This window comes from Ascaphus truei, chromosome 8, assembly GCF_040206685.1.
Source record: "Ascaphus truei isolate aAscTru1 chromosome 8, aAscTru1.hap1, whole genome shotgun sequence".
NCBI classification, from domain to species: Eukaryota; Metazoa; Chordata; class Amphibia; order Anura; family Ascaphidae; genus Ascaphus; species Ascaphus truei.
The window spans coordinates 57,298,036-57,314,895 of NC_134490.1; the positions used below are offsets into that span (position 1 = coordinate 57,298,036).

General features: G+C 40.4%; 1 protein-coding gene across 3 annotated transcripts in view; it reads left to right on the plus strand.

Annotated features, from left to right (window-relative positions):
- The window catches only part of STK32C (serine/threonine kinase 32C), a 216,354-nt gene that overhangs the window by 168,985 nt on the left and 30,509 nt on the right, over positions 1-16,860 (plus strand). For all 3 annotated transcript variants that reach the window (XR_012803573.1, XM_075612190.1, XM_075612189.1), the window contains exon 3: positions 10,363-10,514. Coding sequence is in view for 2 of the 3 variants with exons in the window: in XM_075612190.1 (XP_075468305.1) it covers positions 10,363-10,514 (152 nt within the window). In the remaining variant the exon portion in view is untranslated. The remainder of the gene's footprint in view (positions 1-10,362; positions 10,515-16,860) is intronic.

Genomic DNA, 16,860 nt, shown 5'->3' on the forward strand with positions numbered 1-16,860 from the left:
CAAGCATTATTTGTTTCTATAGCAACCATTTACAAAGTCACATCCCCTTCCTCTTTTGAAACAGGCTCTGGCACACCCTTTTTTAAGCCCTGCCCTCTCTCTAGCAGTACACCAATTGTATCTCGTGACTGCCTGGTCACATGATCTTCCCCACAGAACTTTGCATTTTTGCTCCTCTTCTGCTGCACTTTAGTGAACCCCTGAGCCGAATCTTCACCGATCGATCACAGGAGAACGGATCGATCAGCAATTTAGCTAATTACTTAGCAGTGTGTGGATAGTATTGATGCACATATTAAAGGGGACAACAATAAAATAAATGGCAGCTTGGACTGTTGCTTTAAAATATGTGAGTCTTTCACCCTCCATGCTACTGCATCCTGTTTTGGGGGGTATATGTAGCAAAACATGGAAAAGTGTGTCAAAAGTAAAACATCCATTTGAAGCCACCTTATTGAAGTTTCCCTGGAGTCCAGGAAGAAAATCTCCTGTTCGGAGAAATGAGAATTTTGACTCGCTGAGACTCCCTTGGTATCACTTTGAGCTTTATTTTGGAGAGTGATTGTTCAGGAACTGGCAATTAATCTTTCTAAGCCACATTCAATAGCCTTGGCCGCTTGACTAAAAGCTGCAGAGCAATTGGAAATCCTATGAAGTCCATCTTGCTTTTTTATAATACCATTTAATTTGTAGGAGTCCCTCGCCGATGCTTTTTCTAGCTTCCAGAACCAGCTGAAGGCTTTGTTTTATGTGTTTCATGTTAAATTCGGCTGCAGATATTGTGAATTCAGTGATTTACTTCCAGAATACTGCAGTACTCCAGAAGCTGTTATATGCAACACAATTATATTTCACATAAGTATTAGATTTTATATGCAAAATGCTCAGCAAGCTTTGCACCCGCTCTCTGCCAAAGAGTAATAAATATGCACTATAAAGTTTTGGCAAAACCTGCATTTTTAGGCTTTCCAGTCCTCGTTGGCTTTTATTTCATGTGGGTTCTTTTACCCACAGTAACTAGCTGATTCTCTCCTTCTGTTACTATTACTTGCCAGATTTTGTCAGGAAGCATGTAATTAACATATTTCATTTGATGTCGATTCTTCAGAAGTCTTAGAAAGGCTCAGATTTACTTAGATAAATTTAGCACACTTTGGCCCAGATCCACAAGAGGGTGCTAAGCATTTTCACACCTTCACTCTCATTTATTTGAGTGCAATGAATGCAATAAAGCATAGCCCTGTTTTGTTCCTCGGTCTAAGTTAGGGGATGCCACTCCAGTCCTCTAGGGCCACCAACAAGTCAGGTTTGAAGGATATCCCTGCTTCATCATAGATGACTGAGCCACTGATTGTACCACCTGTGCTGAAGCACAGATATCCATAATACCAAGCCTATTGGTGGCCCTTGAGGATTTGAGTTGGCCACTCCTGGTCTAAGTGGTCAGCTCCACTTTTCACAGCACCCAAACCATTTTAGAATAGGCGCAAAAATGAGACCAGGCAGGAAGGAGGGATATATGGGAACTGTAAAAAAGGGACAAGGCGCTATAGTATAATTGTGCAATTGCATATCTGTGTATAATAAGGAAAGTGTATACAAGGGAAATGGTATATTATAGAGAATTATTATAGGAAGTAAACTATTTCATCATAAAAACCTATGCTTCCATCATGGGAATGTATATATCATGTGACCACCAGAAAAAAAAACTATATACATTTACACCATAAACTATATACTAAAAAAGGGAATATTCAGGGAAATATATGTACTTGAAAAGTTATATGGCGCCAAGTCCATGAAAATGAAATTAAAGTTCAAGGTAAGTAATTCCAACGTGTAGAATCCAATCGACGGGATCTTTTTGCAGCTCCGCTTTCAGACAGATCAATCTAATAGCGGGATCCTTAGAAAAGACGAAAGGGAAGAAGTGCCCAGGATCCAATAGTGAAGCACCTTTTATTTCACAATTTAAATGTATATACACTGTGGGTACTTTATAAATGTGTATTTTTACACATACACACACATACACACACATACACACACTTACATCCCTAACATTCCTAACATTCAGGGACCATTTAACATATATATATATTGACTATGGTAATATATCAGGGTGGAGCAGTAGCTGTAGCTTACCTAGATTTTAGTGAGTCCTTGGACACCGTCCCTTATAGAAGACTGATAAACAAGTTGCAATGCTTGGGACTGGATTCTAAGGTAGTTGAATGAATAAGATATTGTCTGACATATACTGTAGGAGAGTTGTGGTAAATTGAATATATTTAGTGGAGGAGAAGGTGACCAGTGGAGTATCTCTGTGATCTGTGCTGGGACCAGTGCACTTTAATATCTGTATTAGTGACATTACAAATGGTGTGGAAGGGAAAGTATGCCTTTTTGTAGATGACACAAATATCTGCAACAGGAATGTCACAAATTGACACAAATGAAGAATACATGATTAATGACACAAAAATGTCAACTACGATTGAGGAAATTGTTAGGCAAGCAATGGAACAAAGCAACTAGGAGAGGCCGCGGGATGTTACGTTGTATAGGGCAGCGGTGCGCAAACTGGAGGGCGGGAGTTTTGTCTGGGGGGGGGGAGGGCGGCGCAGGCCGTTGCAGAGGCCCCACGCTCTTCCCCCAGGCATATAATTTAATGCCGGGGGATCGCACGAGGCCTCTGTAACATGGAAACTTACCTTGTTTCAGACGCGTCACCATGGCAACACGGAGTCAAATGACGCCACGGGGTCATGTGACATGACGTCGCTGGCGTCAAATTATGCCGCGGGTCATGTGACGTGATGTCACGCGACTCCGGAGCGTCATATGATGCATGTGGAAGGTAGGAGAGGGGTCGTGAGATCGGGAGAGGCCTGGCAGTGGGGCGCAGCTTAAAAAGTTTGCGCTCCCCTGGTATAGGGAGAGGAATAGCAGCAGAATGAGAGATTGATGCGACCTTATAGATCAGGGGTGGGCAACTCCAATCCTCCAGGGCCACCAACAGGTCAGGTTTTCAGGATATCCCTGCATCAGCACAGGTGGCTCAGTCGTTGACTGTGCTGAAGCAGGGATATCCTAAAAACCTAACTTGTTGGTGGCCTTGAGGATTGGAGTTGCCCACCCCTGTTATAGATCAATGATATGACCTCATAATGAATACTGTGTTTAGTTCTGGAGACCATATCTCCAGAAATACAACGGAGGAGAAGAGAGAGATAAATTGGTACAGGAGGTGAGAGATACAGAGAGAGAGAGAGAGATACAGAGAGAGAGAGAGAGACAGAGAGAGAGATACAAAGACATACACAGAGAGAGAGATATACAAAGAGATACAGAGAGATACATTTGTAGAGAAGAGAGAGACAGACATTTGTGGAGAAGAGAGAGAGAGATTTGTGGAGAAGAGAGAGAGAGATTTGTGGAGAAGAGAGAGAGAGATACATTTGTGGAGAAGAGAGAGAGAGATACATTTGTGGAGAAGAGAGAGAGACATTTGTGGAGAAGAGAGAGAGAGATACAGATACAGAGAGATACAGAGAGATACATTTTGTGTAAGAGAGGGAGAGAGACATTTGTGTAAGAGAGAGAGACATTTGTAGAGAAGAGAGAGACAGACATTTGTGGAGAAGAGAGAGAGAGAGACATTTGTGGAGAAGAGAGAGAGAAAGAGAGACATTTGTGGAGAAGAGAGAGAGAGAGAGAGAGAGTGAGAGAAAGAGAGACATTTGTGGAGAAGAGAGAGAGAAAGAGAGACATTTGTTGAGAAGAGAGAGAGAGAGAGAGAGAGAGAGAGAGAGAGAGAGAGAGAGAGAGAGTGAGAGAAAGAGAGACATTTGTGGAGAAGAGAGAGAGAAAGAGACATTTGTGGAGAAGACAGAGAGAGAGTGAGAGAGAGAGACATTTGTGGAGAAGAGAGGGAGAGAGACATTTGTGGAGAAGAGAGAGACATTTGTGGAGGAGAGAGAGACATTTGTGGAGAAGAGAGAGAGAGACATTTGTGGAGAAGAGAGAGAGAGAGACATTTGTGGAGAAGAGAGAGAGAGACATTTGTGGAGGAGAGAGAGAGACATTTGTGGAGAAGAGAGAGCGAGACATTTGTGGAGAAGAGAGAGACATTTGTGGAGAAGAGAGAGAGAGAGAGAGACATTTGTGGAGGAGAGAGAGTGACATTTGTGGAGGAGAGAGAGAGACATTTGTGGAGAAGAGAGAGAGAGAGAGAGACATTTGTGGAGAAGAGAGAGAGAGACATTTGTGGAGAAGAGAGAGAGAGACATTTGTGGAGAAGAGAGAGAGACATTTGTGGAGAAGAGAGAGACATTTGTGGAGAAGAGAGAGACATTTGTGGAGAAGAGAGAGAGACATTTATGGAGAAGAGAGAGACATTTGTGGAGAAGAGAGAGAGACATTTGTGGAGAAGAGAGAGAGACTTTGAAGCTGGAGGGTGGCAGGCTCAGGGGAAATGTGAGTTTGCTGTCAAATGCAAATTCTTCGTGGCTGTGACTAAAACCAATGTTCATGTACAGAAGCATATGGAGGTGTGACAAGTACTGTATTACACATCTTACAGAATGCAGTAACAATATCATCTACCCACATAAATATTTCACTAAACAGTTCAGCCAGCGGAGAGCTTTTGAAAATTAACATTTATGATCATTACTTTGACTGCTTATAGTAAAATTGTATCAGCGTACTGATACTAATGACTTGTCTCAATGAATGTGTTATTTCCACCTTGAGTGAGCTACAGTATGTACGCATTCTGTTTCAGTATCATACAGTATTCTATACATAAAGTGATACTTTAAACCCATTTACTATTGACACATCCCATTCCCCAACTGAAAGGCCACAAAGCCATTTGTGCAGTGTTAAGTGGAATTGAAGAAGGGCTAACACAAAATACCGTTATAGAACATGGCCAATGATTTGCTACTACTATTTTTGTTCAGTGTTTATTTTTCATGTAATGGTTTATTTTTCAGTCTATATTCTGTTTATATACGGTGTGACGGTGGGGGTAGCTGGCCGTCCAAATAAATGTCCAAACCCGGCTGGCTGCCCCTAGGAACTGTGAGTAATGGGCCCAGATGGTTAGCTAGTTACACTGTGTTTCCATGTGACCATGTTCCCATATACCGTCCCCTGCAGGGTTATGGGTTAGGGATACCATGTATTTTTATGATTCGCCATAGAAGATAGCTGCAGGAAAGGGACTTTGGGAGCGGGAGGTGAAGGGTAGATGTTGGGGAACACATATATAGTTAGCCCCATGTGTATTTGGGCAGCACTCCACGGCCCCAGAATGTATTACCAGTATTTGTTGTGATTTTCCCTTTCCGGGCATGCATTTAACCAGGGATTTGGGGTGCATGAGTTTTAAGGGGGATTTTGCAGGGAAACTGTTGTCAGAATGTCCATACAGGGTCAGGGATCAAAGTTTCTGGTTCCCTGGTAAATGTATTTGACAATCAGGCATGATTTGTGGATACGTGTGCACATTGGCCCCATCAATATCTCCCCTTAAAAACATAACCGTGACTCACCACTTGGGTACCCTGCTTCAGCACAGCCCGGGAAGGAAAGTGAGCCATGGTGAAAGGTGTTCTAGTATACTTAAAAAAGGGGTCCCTGGTTTATGGGGTACCCCAGGTACCGGTATGGCTCCCCACAAACAGTGTAGGCTTTGTGGATACCCATATATACATAAGGACGGGGTGGGCTATGGAAGTCCCATTTAACGTATAGCAAAAATCTGACCTGTTTGGGGGCTTTTGGGGTTCCATGTGTCGAGGAGACATGAGATTTTAGGAGTGTAAGTTTAGGTGGGATATTTGGGCAAAATGTATTAATTTTGTTTGCAGGAATTCGGGGGTCCGAGCTACTGGTAGTCCCTGATTCTCCCCGGCGTGCAGGCACTATTTGTGGGTACGTAGGGTGAATTACATTGGGGCTGCAGAGTGTCTCCCAGACTCCTGGTTTTCGAGCCCAGGTATCTCAGACAAATTTGTCATACACATATAAGGTTCCCCAAGGTTTATACTAATATTAAAGTATGGTTTCTAGTGTGTTATACTGTATGTATAAATATCTATGCAGTCAGCCTGAGCATTTACAGTACATAGGGGCCAGGATGTCTGAATAGACATCTGAGCTCAAAGGAGAAAAAGGATGTCCAGAGGTGTCGGGCCATTTGGTTTAGCAGCAAAGGAACAGACCCAAAAGCCATCTTTGTTCTCTAAGAAACTGTGGAGCCTGCCCAGCAGGTGGCCATAAGTGGGCTGGGCTTGGAAGGTGCGGCTTGGCACGCCCCTTCCTCTGACATCACCAGCCAGATGAGCCCCTCTCTGATTGGCTGGTGGGAAAAGTTCCCACGCTCTAAGTGGTGGGAAATCCCTGCCCATGTTAAACATAGGACACAAAAGTCTATGAAAAGGGCTACCCGAATCAGAACTCTCTCTCTCTCAATCTTCAAACTTACAGGTAATCTTGGGACTGGTCCAGTGAAGTGCCGGTAGGGGTTCCCAGGGCCTTTGCTTGCAATAGCAAAGCAGTAGACATTGAGGTGCCAGGGAATTCTAAGCCTAGCTGAGGGCCAGTTATGATGAATAAGGTTACTTGTTCCAGGCATAGTCCAGCGACGTGGAGCGGACAGGGTAAGTATTTTTCTGAAGCACGTGCCCTGCAACTAGGAAAGTTTAGTTTTCAACCCCCAGGCCCCAGTAAGTGTGTATATTCCATCAGTATTTTATTGTGTGTACGTGCGTTTACCCGAATAAACCTCATTTTATTCCACCATCTTGTTTTGCCTAGTGAATGATCCCAGATATAAATTTGTTAAAAGACCTGGTCTCCCATGACAGGTGGCATCTTGATTTGGGGATATAAATATATAGGCCCAGATGCACTAAGTTCCCTTAAATTAGGGCAAATAACATCAAGATACCTAAATAAGTAACGCCCGTTATTTTTCATGAGTTGAACTCAAAACCACTATGTTAATTATATGCAAAACAATGGCAGTCATTTAACTCATTAGCATAGGGTTAACGTTAGGATAATTAAGCACTACCTTGCATTAGCTTGAAATAAACTGATGTCTTACCTAAAGGTTTCGGATCCTGGAATATGGGCCTCTCTCCCCCCCATATTTCGGGGGCTGGAGGGAGTAAACACCACCTTCAGGTGAAACCTAAATAACGTCAGGTTAAATCCCTGCATTAATCTGAACGGAGTTCAGTGGATATGTGATATGTAATGAATATCATTTGCACTAACGAGCAGAAACAAATAATGATACATTATTTAAGGAGTAGCACTGGGCTAACGCTAGGTTATTCGCTTGCGTACTGCTGCAGCCAAGTTTATTCGAGCATTTGCCCGTTCTTGGCCGCAGCAGTAGCCTGGCGCGCGCCCGAGGGTGACGGGCGCGCGCCAAAGCAGCGGAAGAGCGCCCTCCGATCGGGGCGCTCTCCCTACCGCTGCCGGGTCCGCCGGGTCCCCCGGAACCCCCTGCCGCCGTCCCCCACATCGCGGGACACCAGGGCTCCCTCGGGGAGCCCTGGACGCGCGTGCAGGGGGCGCAGGCTCCCGAAGACGCGTGACTGCGCGTCTATGACGCACGGCACGCCGAGGGGCGGCCACTAGCAAGCCGGGAAATCTCCCGGCTTGCGGATCTCGCCGCACTGCAATTAAGTGTGTCGGCAGTGTATATAGGCGTTATCATTAACCACACGTTATTTTAGATTAACATTATGTTAAAGAGCCCAATGGAGCTTAGTGCACCTGGGCCTGTGTGTATATAAATGTGTGTACAGAAAGTGCTCATTTGCGTTATTTTTAAGAAATCAGAGCAAAGGCTACATTTTTGGTTGGCTTTCAGCAATATGTAGAGGATAAAAATTAAACTGTCATAAATGAATAAAAAGTGTTTTTTTTTTAAATTTAAAACATCAATGTTTTTTTTATTTAGGGACAGTATATTTGTGTTAATGGACAATTGTTAGGCATTTTAACAAAGTACTGTAGTGGCAGCTGCTCAATCAAGTATTGAACAAATAGATGGCATTCTACCAGTGCAATGTAACTGCAGCTGTCCAAACTAAAGTGCTCGATAAAGAATCCCAGATAAAGGCAGTCACGTCTCTGGACAATTGAGCAGTAAGCTCCTTTAGGCTCATCTACACGTACTGTAGAAGGCTTTCTGCTAGCTTTTATATTGCCAATAAGCCAAGCAGGACACCTACTCAATGCATTGGTAGAATAACCACCTAATATTTAAAATTATGTATGGAAATCATGTATGCGTTGTTAAAGGTAAGTTCACTTGATTTCTTTGGGAATGTAGGACCTTGGAATGATATGTACCATACAAATGTCCCATGCAATTAGGCAAGTTGTCTCTCGTTAAGCTTCCATTGGTACTGTAGGTCTAGCTATACTGTAGCTCCATTGGTTACAGCTTGGTACAGTATGTTGTTTCAGTAGGGTTAATGTGTGCTCTATAGCAACTGCTATTTAGTGAATATACTCCATAGTCTTTGAAAAATTCGTTTCACAATTATTTTTTTTACTTGTAAACCATGTGCAAAAGTCAAAGATGGTTAGTGGCAACATTACACAAGTATTCAATGTCTTTTAATGCCCTAGTTTAATGTAATTCAACGAATAATGCTATTTCCCTACTTTTTTAATTCACAGGTTCGCCTTTAAAAAGGTGAAATAATATTTGTTTTCTTAGAACAAGAAACAGTTAGGTGTTGGGTACAAAGAAATGCATTCCATTGTTTCTTAAAATAAAGTTCTTCTGCATTATGCCCACTTTTTACTCAATTCAACCAATGGTTTCATGCGATTTTTTACACTAATCATCACATGGCCTGTAGCTATCATAGAATCATGTTTAAAAAAAAATACAAATAGCACAAGGATAAAGACTCCACATTGATCCCGCTGTGTATACAAGCAGGTGCATTGGCAGACTGCACACCTTGAAATCCCGCTCATTTCCAATTAATTTGCTGACAGCATGTTTTATTGCTGGCTTGCAGTGTAAAGCTCATATTAAGTATCTGTCACTGCTCTTTAATGAATGTTTTCCTGTGCAGTAACTAACCTCCTGCACTGTTCAGTGCACAGCAGTCTGGAGGAATTATAGCCCAGGAAAAATATTCTTGATAAGAACTAGATTTGATGAATGATGATTTCCTGCACTGCACTCCCTACTTTGCTCATTTATATCACATCAAATGAAGGCATCTGACTGTTTAGAAAGTTTTTCAAAGAGCACTCCACAAATAGCTCAAAAAGAGGCAGTAAAATATCTGGGCGTACGACTTGACTCCCATTTAACATTTGGGAACAAAGCCTCCGTATGTCTGCTGGTCAGAAAGCGCATCGCACAACAGATGCTAATACCAATTATAGACTATGGGGATATAGCATATGGTACAGCACCTCAAACACACCTTAGCAAACTAGGCACTTGCAAACTTAGCAAACAAGGCACCTTCTGCAACTCAATGTGCAGCTTTGTCCTAAATGTAACTACAACACACATCACTTTGAAATAAACTAGATTTGCTATCCCTTGAGTCCAGTTGCAAAGTAAATTTTTCCTGCTTTCAAATACTTTCTAAGCAAGCTACTCGCCTATCTGAACAATCTCCTTACCCCTACTAAACGCAGCACTTTCCCCTAAGATCTGACTCCAAAAGACTGTTCACGGTCCCAAGGTTCATCAGGGAATCCGGTTGCTCCTCCTTCTGTTACCGTGCACCCCAGAACTGTTACAACCTACCCGAGACTCTCAAAACCGCTTCCAGTTTAAGTTCTTTCAAGACTTCAGCTATCTCACATTTGAATCTGGTCATATATTATCTCTAACTGTCCATGCAATGTATGCAAATATAATGTATAACCTCTGTTCCTTAAGTGTAACCATGTTTTGTCATCATAACTCTGTGCCCAGGACATACTTGAAAACGAGAGGTAAATCTCCATGTATTACTTTCTGGTAAAACATTGTATAAATAAATACGTAAGAAAATGTCAGTTCACCTATGGCCAAATGTTGCTATTGTTAATACATCTTCACATAAACCTCTTGATCAAGGTTCCCCTGAGGACTGAAAAGCTGAGGGTTAATATACCAAATTCATGTCCTTAATTTTATTCTTTTTCTGAGGGTGAGGGTCATTTCTGTCATTTACCAGCGTGCAGACCTCAAACGCAAAGTCCTTATGACCTAATAAGAATTTTGTAGACCACCACTTTTGGTGGAAAGCTACAAATATGACCATGGTATTAAATTCACGGCTATGCTTTTTTTGTTACTTTTAGGTTTGTATTGTTCAAAAGAAAGATACAGAAACAATGTATGCTATGAAATACATGAACAAACAGCAATGTATTGAACGAGATGAAGTCCGAAATGTATTCAGAGAGTTAGAGATCCTTCAGGAAATTGAACATGTTTTCTTAGTGAATCTTTGGTAAGTATGCAACAAAAGACAAAAAAATACCCAATGCTACGTCCAATATGACAAAATTCATAGTTATATACATGGGGTTATTGCTTGCAGGGATTGTGTGTTCATTAATCTTTGGTAAGTACATTATATCTTCTTTAGAAAGTAATTTTATGGATCAAAAATTCAACATATTCTGATTATTCACATTAATAATCTATCAATTTAGAATATATGAAATGAAAGCAGCAGAACAGGCTGCATTGCCTTAATTTTTTTTTCCAATTACAGGTTTGTAGCAAGGGGTCTCTGGTCCTGAACTGTGTTAATTTCAGGTCCAGGACCCCCCTGCTTCCAGAGATACTTACCTCCACTGAATCGCCAGCTTACCAACCGCTATCACCATCCAAACACAGTAGAAAGATGTTCTATAGCTTAACAACATGAAATAAACTCCAAGGCCTTGATTTACTGAACTTTGTATTGCTGTGTGTTTATGGTAAAAAATAAATAAATCATATTTACTAAAGGTTAATTGCTTAAATAACATCGTGATAACTTTTATTTTGTGGCAGTGTTAAGTGTGGAAAAATGTTATATCTATGGCACTCTGCACTATTATATATTAAACAATTTGTAATAGAAATATATAATAAAAAGATGTTATACAACCAGTATCACGGATTTTGCCCGTCCATATAGGTGCTCCACGGGATGTGGGTAAACATGTAAATATAAAAAAAAAACAAATCATAGCATAATACTGCTAACAAACAAACAAGCAACATATACCTAACACTAGACAAACGCTGAGAACAACAGGTAACAAATTACAAACACATTTAATTATAACATTTCATTAAAATACACATAATAATACATAAAAAAGGTTCTAGCAAGACACTCCAACTCAGGTGCTTACCGGAGGCAAGAAGGTATCAGGCGTTGGATAGATTAAAGAGTAGCCCCTCTTATGGAAAGCTGCTGCTGTTGCTGACACCTGGGCTCAGACGTGTAGTTCTCCTGTGTGGCAGGGACAGGCTTCCCCAGCCCGCGTCGTCTGCCTCCGTCCGCAATCAGCACTGTCCACACGCGGTGGTGGCTGTGGAATGGCAGCCACAGATGCTTCCTGTCCCGGCCCCGGCAAACGATACGAATTCAAAATGCGGGAGATTCATGCACCAACAAATGTCAGCCCACAGATAGCAGCTAACAGCTCCAAGGGAGACAGCAAACACACCCAAGTTGGAAGGACCACGTAGAACCACCCTACGCGTTTCGAAAGTCCTGCTTTCTTCCTCAGGGGTAAAACGTAATAAAGATATAGTCCCTGTAAGTCCCGGTATATGTAGTTACAGTTTAAAGAAACAGTGCGCATTTGCAAAACAGGTCATGCGCAGATGGTGAATAAATGAACTGGGACACTCAGCGCTTATCAAACACAACACAAAGAGACAAAAACAAAAGACAAAAAACAATGAATGAGATATAATGGCATAATGAATAATGCAATATTAAAAAATGCAGATGTACAAATGATTATATTTATAAACCCATACATCAACATATAGGCAATATATATGTATTGACCAAAATTCATTTGGTAATAAAGGACAATAAACAACAATGAATGACCCCACTGGTCATATCCATAGAGAGCAAAAAATGGAATGTACGGGAAATATGTTGAGCAGAACGTGACCCTAACATACCATGACTCCCAGGTGATATAATCTATAACACGGTAGTCATTAAACTTGTATAGTGATATACTAACGTAAAATCTAATGTGTAACTATGTGATTGCGTGACGCATAATTTCTAATAAGGTGATATTTATGGGGGTGTGTGTGTGTAAGTGTTTTAAACAGTGAGATATTGGTGTAATTAGAAGGATTGATTAAAGAAAATAGATGTATTTATAACTAGAAAAAACTAAAAATAAAAAAATAATAAAAAAATGAGAACACAAGTGATTAATATATAGGATCTAGTGAATCATATATGATTTGAATCATAAATATTTTATATAAGCTACCTACATATATAAATGTAAATCTATACAATCAATATAGATGAAGTGTACCAATAAGTGTCGGTTAGTGCTAAACTATAATATCAATTAAATGACCTAGGATAATCCAGAAGTGATAAACCTTATTTTAATCAGTGATAATCTGTCATATCAGCCCAAGAGAATGGATGTTTCATCTATCAAGAAGGAATGGCTTCAGGTCAAATTCTATATTTAATCCAGATGGTGCTAGAGTTTGCAGTTCATAAATCCAAAAGGATTCTCTCTTTCCTAACAAGCTTTTCGTATCCCCTCCACGCCAGTTGGGCATAACGGCCTCTATAGCTACACACTTTAGACCTCTAGGATCTTTACCGTGCACCTGGAGAAAATGGCTCGATACACTATGTGAATCCAGACCCCTTTTGATGTTGTAAATATATTCGTAAAAATGACGTTTAATGGGTCTGGTAGTCATACCCACATACTGCAGACCACAAGGACATTCAAGGAGGTAGATAATATTAGTGCTATTACATGTGATATGCTGTTGAATAATATATGACTTTGATGTTTTGTTTGAGGCAAAAGATAGTTTTTTGGTACTAAATTTACATGCTATGCATATGTTACACGTATAGTAACCTTTAATAGCATTTTTATTTTGATGACAGTTAAGTCTGAGTGGACAGCTGGGAGCTAACCTTTGGCCTATATTCGGTGCTTTTGTAAATATTATCTTTGGTTTCAGAGGCAGTATCTGTGATAAATCTATATCTTTTCTCAGGATTGGCCAATGTTTTTGAATAATTTTCTTTATACCTGGAGCCATCTGATTATATTGTGTTATAAAAGGTATTTGTAATTGGGTATTGGATTGTTTCGGTTTGTACTCTAAAAGTGTTGATCTCTCTACTACTTCGACCTCTGATATGATATCGTCTAAATGATTAGATGAATATTTTCTGTCAATGAATCTATTCTTGAGATCCTGTGCTTGTTTTTGAAATGTATCTAGTGTACAACTGTTTCTTTTAAGTCTGATGAATTGTCCTTTGGGAATGTTATCGGTCCACGCAGGGTTGTGATGGCTACTGGCATGTAGATAATTGTTAGCCTGAACCTTCTTAAAGTGAGTTTTGGTATGTAAAGAGTTATTGAAAATATATATAACCAAATCTAAAAATTCTAAAGAAATATTACTTGATGCAAATGAAAATTTCAAATTAAACGGATTATTGTTCATGTATTCTGGAAACTGGTCTAGCTCCTGTAATGAGCCAGACCAAATGAAAAAAATATCGTCGATGTAGCGCCGCCATAGTAGCAGGTCTGCTCTGAAGGGGCAGCTGGACCAGATGAATTTGTTCTCCCAGCTGCCCATAAATAAGTTGGTATAGCTGGGAGCAAACCTGGTACCCATGGCGGTGCCACATGTCTGTAGAAAATATAAATTATTAAAATTAAAAGAATTGTGTGAAAGTATGAATTGAATGCCAGATATAACAAATGATTTAAGTGGTGCTGTAATGAAAGAATCATTATCCAAAAAATGGCCAATAGCCTCACAACCCTGAACGTGGTCGATAACAGTATATAGTGACGTGACGTCAGCTGTAACTAAATAATAATGTGACTGCCATTGAATGTCCTTTAGTGTCTGCAGCATGTGTGTAGTATCCCTAAGAAATGAGGAAAGTTTAGCTATATACGGTTGTAGATGGTGGTCTATGAATTGTGACAGATGGGATGTGAGGGACCGAATGCCTGACACGATGGGGCGTCCTGGGGGCTAGTGTAGATCTTTATGTATTTTGGGTATTATATAGAAAATGGGGATGATTGGAAACTGATTATATAAAAATTTGAATTCATGTTTTGTAATTGCATTTTGGTCTAGGCCAATATTCAAAAATTCTAATAATTGTTGTTGATAAGTAACAGTAGGGTTGTAGGAGAGGGTTTGGTAAGTAGAGACATCCCCAAGGATACGCATTGATTCCTGGAGATAATAATAAGATAATAACCAACTCGGGTGTGATTGCTGTCCCCCTTGGAGCTGTTAGCTGTTATCTGTGGGCTGACATTTGTTGGTGCATGAATCTCCCGCATTTTGAATTTGCATCGTTTGGCGGGGCCGGGACAGGTAGCATCTGCGGCTGCCATTCCACAGCCACCACCACGTGTGGACAGTGCTGATTGCAGACGGAGGCAGACGCCGCGGGCTGGGGAAGCCTGTCCCTGCCACACAGGAGAACTACACGTCTGAGCTCAGGTGTCAGCAACAGCAGCAGCTTTCCATAAGAGGGGCTACTCTTTAATCTATCCAACGCCTGATACCTTCTTGCCTCCGGTAACCTGAGTTGGAGTGTCTTGCTAGAACCTTTTTTATGTATTATTATGTGTATTTTAATGAAATGTTATAATTAAATGTGTTTGTAATTTGTTACCTGTTGTTCTCAGCGTTTGTCTAGTGTTAGGTATATGTTGCTTGTTTGTTTGTTAGCAGTATTATGCTATGATTTGTTTTTTTTTATATTTACATGTTTACCCACATCCCGTGGAGCACCTATATGGACGGGCGAAATCCGTGATACTGGTTGTATAACATCTTTTTATTATATATTTCTATTACAAATTGTTTAATATATAATAGTGCAGAGCGCCATAGATATAACATTTTTCCACTTCTAATTGTCTGACTAGGGGTCAGGGTTATATCGCAGGCAGCCAGCCTATTTGTGGGATATAGCGCTACCTATTTGTTTTCCACAGTGTTAAGTGTGGGTTACATTTAACAACAGTATTGCAAATTAGCATGTACTGTAAATGTAAGAATTAAAAGCAAAATACTTATTCACATGCTGCTCACTAAACTCTGATAGCTGGTGATATTGGTCCACACCAAAGAATAACATCTACCAAGGCAAGTGTTAGACCGATTTTGCCTATATAATACTACACATAGGCAATATTAGACAAGCCAACCTAGAATGAATTATACAAATACATAAAAGTAACAATGTTGAATGTATTCATCTGTTACAAACTCAACTGGGCCATGACTAACTCAACCCATAACTAGCTCAACCCATAACTAGCTCAACCCATCACTAGCTCAACCCATCACTAGCTCAACCCATCACTAGCTCAATCGATCACTGGCTGTCAGTTAGGCTACTAAAGACTTAAAGCAGAAATCTATGTTGATTTCAGCTACAGGGAGCCCTGGCTTCCCGAGATAGTTACTTCCGTAAGGGGTGCCGGTTTAAAGCTCTGGCAAGTTTAAAGGTCCTGGTCACGCCGGCCAATAGGAAGCAGCAATGGATGACTTCATGGCTTCCTATTGGCCCACGTAACACGGGACATTTAAACGCCGCCATTATGTTGAGCACACAAGTTCCCTGCAATTCTAAGCAATTATTAGTCAATACAGCAGAGTTTTAAAAAAAATATTTGTGCTATCCCAACATTTTATTTTGCGTTTTTATTGCAGTAATATTAGCATTTAGTACTGTACTAGTTGTTGCTATGCCTTGAATAGTTATTGTATCGCTACTTTGACTCGACGAGTGTCACGGCAAAAGCTTTGTCCGGGTCATGTCAGCTGTTCAAACCGCTGTCATTACATATCAAGACATTTTTATATCCAAACCAGAAACAAAAAAATAGATCCAAAATACACAAATAGCAGTATATAAATATAAGAACCCTGTCCATTGTAATTCCTCATTCAGCCTGCAGAGGTATCAGTGTGAAAATGCTCTTACTCTCCCACTGTAGTAATGGTTTTTCCAATTACCCTCACCTAATACACACGAGCCAATTGAGTAGCCATTGTTTTATCAAAAAGTGTTTGGCCATACTAGTAATCTTTTAAACATTCCCTTGTTGGGCATTAAAAAATGTTTTTATTACTAACACGTTCAAGAACTTATTGACTGAGTTCTCTAATGGTCATTCCCACACATAGTAATTTACATGGGTATAAACATCAATCTTTAAATCACTCCCTTAGAACACATGTATTAAAATAACATATCAGGAACACATTTGTATATGCCATGTCCCAAAATGTTTTAGTAGTTTTCATAAATGAACAAGCCTTGGAGGCACCACAACTATGGAAGTCTATCTCTTATATTCCGACAGCGTCTGGTTGTCATATCAACCCTGAAGATCCTCATCATTAAGCAAGATCTGCCAATGTCTTTGTAAAATAGTGCGGAAGCTATCCCAGTAGACATTGAATAAAGTAACCAATCTAACAAATCTATTCGGGAAATAATAAGTTAATGGCCATGTTTAGTGTGGGCTGCTTTCTTAACCTTTCAGTGCCCTCCTCTCCGGTTTTGA